This window comes from Cicer arietinum, chromosome 2 (assembly GCF_000331145.2).
Source record: "Cicer arietinum cultivar CDC Frontier isolate Library 1 chromosome 2, Cicar.CDCFrontier_v2.0, whole genome shotgun sequence".
Classification (NCBI taxonomy): domain Eukaryota; kingdom Viridiplantae; phylum Streptophyta; class Magnoliopsida; order Fabales; family Fabaceae; genus Cicer; species Cicer arietinum.
The window spans coordinates 10,927,230-10,932,405 of record NC_021161.2 but is presented as its reverse complement, the minus strand read 5'-3'; the positions used below and the strand labels follow the sequence as shown (position 1 = coordinate 10,932,405).

Sequence of the window (5,176 nt, the reverse complement as noted above, 5' to 3'; positions counted from 1 at the left end):
CCAACATCTTTAATTTCTTCCAAGAAATACAAAATTTCTGAAAGACCATCCAACCTTTTAATTTCAGTCGAACATAATGATAGATCAAAGAGGCAAAAGCTCTCAATATCTACATTTTTGCAGTTATGAGAAAGAAACTAGAAAGTTTCCTTAATAGAAACAAACTATAGACACATTGATGTTGATTTTAACTTTAAAACTTTAGACACATTGATGTTGATTTTAACTTTAAAACTCAAAACAAAGACTAGAGATAACAATTCCTTAATGCATTACTGTCATAAACATGTTTTCAATAAATAAAAAAGAAAAATCTGATTCAACTATAACAAAATAACTTACATACCACATACAAGAAAAAGAGTATAATTAAACTATAACAAAATATTATATGATTTTCTTTTTCTCAAAAAAGTTCTTCAAGTGCCATAGTTGCAACCCTGCTACTGAGAAGCAGATAAGAAATGAAACAAAAATCAAGTGACACATTCTGGTATCGGTTATCCAATTGATCTCTAGCATTTCTACATCTCTGAAAAAATTTAAAAAAAAATTGATAAATTAAAATAAGAATTGCACAACTTAAAATTGAATTAATTAAGGATAGACAAACACATAAAACGAGGTGTCATTCTTACCTCTGAATAAGATATGACGTCTCCTCCTTAATGGACAAAGCAGTCTCATACAAAATTTGTACCTCAATTGCCAATTTCTGCCACATTTAGAAAAATCAAGTTAACCAATACAATATTTTTCTTCTAACACTAATTAATTTTTTCCAAAGATTACCCCTTTGGTAACAATTCTAAAAATAAAAATAAAATTGATTGGATCCTAGAATTAAGATATTTGAATATATAAATAAAAGATACAAAATATCTAATGGAAATCATTATAGTAGTATATGATGTGATAAGATGGTGGGCAATTATTATATAACCAAATAAAATTGATTCACAATATGTCCATTAAAATCGATATTCGTATAATACTTAAATTGGTTGTGGCAGTCCCCATTTTTGTTTCTTTAATTCTTTAATTTCTCTTTCAATAAACTTTTAATGTGATACTGAATATTAGTGATACAAATACGATAGAGTTTTTAGTGCCAAATAATTACTATATATTTTTTATAGAGATATTTTTTAATGGAAATGCTAACAACTAATAAGTGTCTTTGATACACTTGTAAATAATTTAAAAATGAAACTGAACAGAGAAACTTACATCAATGTAGCTTTTCTTTGCAACAGTGGGGTAATTCACAGTTTTTACTCCAGTTTTCCACTCAAAATCAACAGAGAGAGTTACTTGGGAATTTTCAGTTGTATCCACAAAACATATCACATAGAGATCACTTCGATATGCCATAATTGAAAATTGTCCTGATTGAACACGCTTTGCAAGATGCGGCGATTCCTTATTTCCATTCCTAGTCACCTAATTAACATCAAAATAAAATCATATATACTACCAATAATCAACTTCATATATCTAGCTTTTTCTAACATTAACATTTTAATTACAAACCCAAAACAAGTATTTACATTTTAATTTATAAAATAAAAATGATTTTTTTTATCACATATCTTTTTGCACATATTTGCATACACTAATTTCTACGAGTATCTGGAGGGTGTTTGACATGTCTGTCTAAAATATAACCCTAATTTCTTCTTTTTCATCTATTAGAGATAGATGATTTAAGATCATTTCTTGCTAGAATCGTGCCTCTAAATTGTTTTCTTATTTTATTTTATCTAAAGTAAGTGGATTTCTTTTATGCTATTAATCTGACTGATGTAATGTAAGTTTGCTCGCACCAATTCATCCCTTTTTGTATTAGTAAAATTGAATTTATATTGTATTGATGTATTTTACCAATTTGATTGAATGAATATCATTCGATTTAAGTCAAAAAAATTCTACAAATATCTAGGGCACATATAAAGAGTTGTTTTGAATTAGAATGGATCATCAAAATACGTGTGAGTTAGGTAGACATAAATTTAAACAAAGTAAGAGGTTTAATTCTTGCAATTAACATTTATCTATTTCCACTTTAAAAAAAATAATCACTAACATTTACTTATAAAAAAAATACCTCAACAGCAATGGTGTGATCAGCCGGCAAAGGGAGATCCTTATTAGGATTGACGATGGAATAGTTACAAAAGATCATCGAATGTTGCCTTACTTCTTCAGAGAAGCATCTAGCGGCCTTACCATGTGGCAAATCAAATCTCACGGATTCAACTGAATATAAAAACAAACCCAAAGCTACAACAACAAGAAAGAGCAAATAGGATTGTTGTGTTCTTACTCCAAACATATTCATGATTGTTAGTGAAATGAGACGAAAAAAGTGAAGAATAAAAAACACACGTATTTCGAAGTATGTGTTTGACGGATTTTTGTACAAATACAATTAAGTCTATACTATTACTATGATGTGTTTGTCCAAATTTGGTTGTTAATTATATTGTTGACTACCATCATTGGAAAAGGAAGGTAATTCTTCTTTTGTCTAAATCATGATTTTGTTTGCTTCTCATTTTGAATTTGAAGCAGTATTACTTTAAAGATTTAATAGATTTTCTTTTTCAATCGGTTTACATAATCAACTTTTGAGAATTTTTACTATATATAAGTCAACTAGACATATATCGGTATATTTGATGTTTAAATTATAGTTGAATAATTTTTATTTTTGGAAAAATAATATTTCTTATCATTTATGTAATTATAATAATTAAATATTATTTATAAAAAATTTCAATAAAATAAATTTTGATTTCTTTGTGAATTTTTATTTTATATATAACAGTGAAATATTAAATTGATAAAATATAAGAAATTTGTATATATTTATAAACAATGAAATAATTTTTCCTAAAATATAAAAGTCAATAAATAGTTTTTTTAAAATAATTATCGTCAATTTATTAATTTATAGATCAAATATATTAAAACATTTCAATTCGTAAACATTTCCCTTAACTTTTACATTAATTAACGCTCAATAAAAATCTACTACATATTTTGCTATACTATTTATTTTTGTAAGGATGATTTATAATTTATGATGTGGCATGAAAAGTGATGCTTTTTAATAAATATCGGTATAAAACAGATTTACTGTAACAAGAATATATGTTCCTTAAACCCATCTTCAAATTTATTATATTAAGTTAATATTTAAATTAATACATTTGATATATTTATTTTCTTTAAAAAATAATATAAGGAACCTTTTCAAAAAATAATATAACAAAAGAACTTAATTTAAAGTATTTTTAATAAAAAATGGAAAAAATATATATGTCTAATTGAAACTTTGGTTCTTCTATTTTTATCAATTCGTAAAATTGGTCTCTCTTGTTTAAAATCCAACAATTTTGTTCCTCTCTTGGATGTTTTAATTTAAAAATAATAATTTGAGATATTTTAAATAATGTGACATATGATCTCATGATATAAAACCATCTAGATATATTTATTATTTATATATTAATAATATAATTACAAAAATGATTAATTTCATAAATTGAAAACTAATTTTTAGAAGGTTTTATTGCAATTTCATGTGTGTTAATCATTTAATAAAATCATATCATATATAACATCGTTTAAAATATGTGACATCAACATTTTTTTAATTAGAGAATTCCAAAAATATAAGTGTACTAAAACTCTAATTAAGCCAAAAATATATATTCAATCATATAAAATTCAAACTTTAATAATTGCATAAAATAATTTAATAATTTTTTCTTTTATTAATAAAAAAAAAGGAAATAATAATTTTTATATTAGTTTTATATTCTTTCTCCTTATAAAAAAAACCTTTATATTATTTACTTACTAATATACATATTTTTTTCTATATTTTTATATAAGAGACTAAAGAAAATATTGTTCAAACAAAATCCCAAATTAATGTTTTGATGATAATTAACAAAAGCACTACAAAAAAATTGACCTATCGTGACACACAAAATGTTTCACTAAAAGTTAAAAACTGTAGGTAAAAGTCACAATTTTAAGGGGCCGTCCTAACACACTTTGAGGACTCTCACTATGATTGGCACTACATGTTTTTTATTTTTACCTACAATTACGACTGTCACTAAAAACTAGATAAATATAAATAAAAAATTGATTTATTTCTACGGTATTGTCTGTCACTAAAACCAAGAAAAATATAAATAAAGAATTAATCTATTCCTACGATATTGTCTGTCACTAAAACTTATTATTATTTATTAAATTAAATTTATTTTATCTCCCTACTAATTGTAATTCTAAATTATTAATACCATTAAATTAAATTTAAAATTTTAATTTATTTTTATTAATTAATACCATTGAAACATACAATAAAATATAATTTAATTTACCCCACTTACATGACTATATGTCAACACTAGAGCAATCAACAAAGCACTGAATTTCAAAATGCCCTTACATGAAATGCAATCATGATAACACTTATGAAATTTCTACTTACCCAACAAGAACACAAAACACATGTATCAAATAGTAATAGAAGTTGAAGCAACCCATTAGAATAAAAACTACCTCTATCATGGTAACTACACACAATAAAATCAAAAGAATGTTCTAAGACAAAAAAAAAATTCATACAGAAATGGATTATCACTTAATTAGCAACAGACATATTGCAACAATAATTAAAATTCAAATGAATAAATTCACATAAAAAATATGAAGAAGATTTCCTTGAGCCCAGGTAATGGACTAATCTTGCTAAGTATGTCTCTTGGCAGCTTAATTCCACCCTCATACAATCCATGAAATTCATCAAATCTATCAAATTCATTTAGTGTGAAATTCAAATCCAAGAATACAGATTCTAACGCTGGAACCACATTTTGAGATACAACTTTCAATCCATAAGTAAGAAAGTCTGATGATTTTAAGTGACCAAAAACTTCATCTCTTGGAAGATACACAAAATTACTCCACAAGCGATGCCATTTAAATACTATTATATTTATTTAACAAATTATTCGATGCAACTAATTTAATAGTGTAGACTGTGGCATGCATGCTACTTGTGTAATTCTAGAGTGATGCATACAAGAATCGGGTTTGTAAAGCAGTTCTAAATAAATTAATTAGTCGTTATATTACACATATATAATCCTTA

General features: G+C 25.0%; 1 protein-coding gene across 1 annotated transcript; it reads right to left on the bottom strand.

Moving 5' to 3' along the window:
* Nucleotides 1-387: 387 nt before the first annotated feature.
* LOC101509240 (transmembrane emp24 domain-containing protein p24delta8-like) lies at nt 388-2,341 on the bottom strand. The gene is made up of 4 exons (XM_004490043.3): nt 2,108-2,341; nt 1,231-1,443; nt 639-715; nt 388-532 (listed from the first exon to the last, which is right to left on the bottom strand). The coding sequence occupies exons 1-4, from the start codon at nt 2,339-2,341 to the stop codon at nt 388-390; spliced, it is 669 nt and encodes a 222-aa protein (XP_004490100.1).
* Between the last annotated feature and the right edge of the window lie 2,835 nt (nt 2,342-5,176).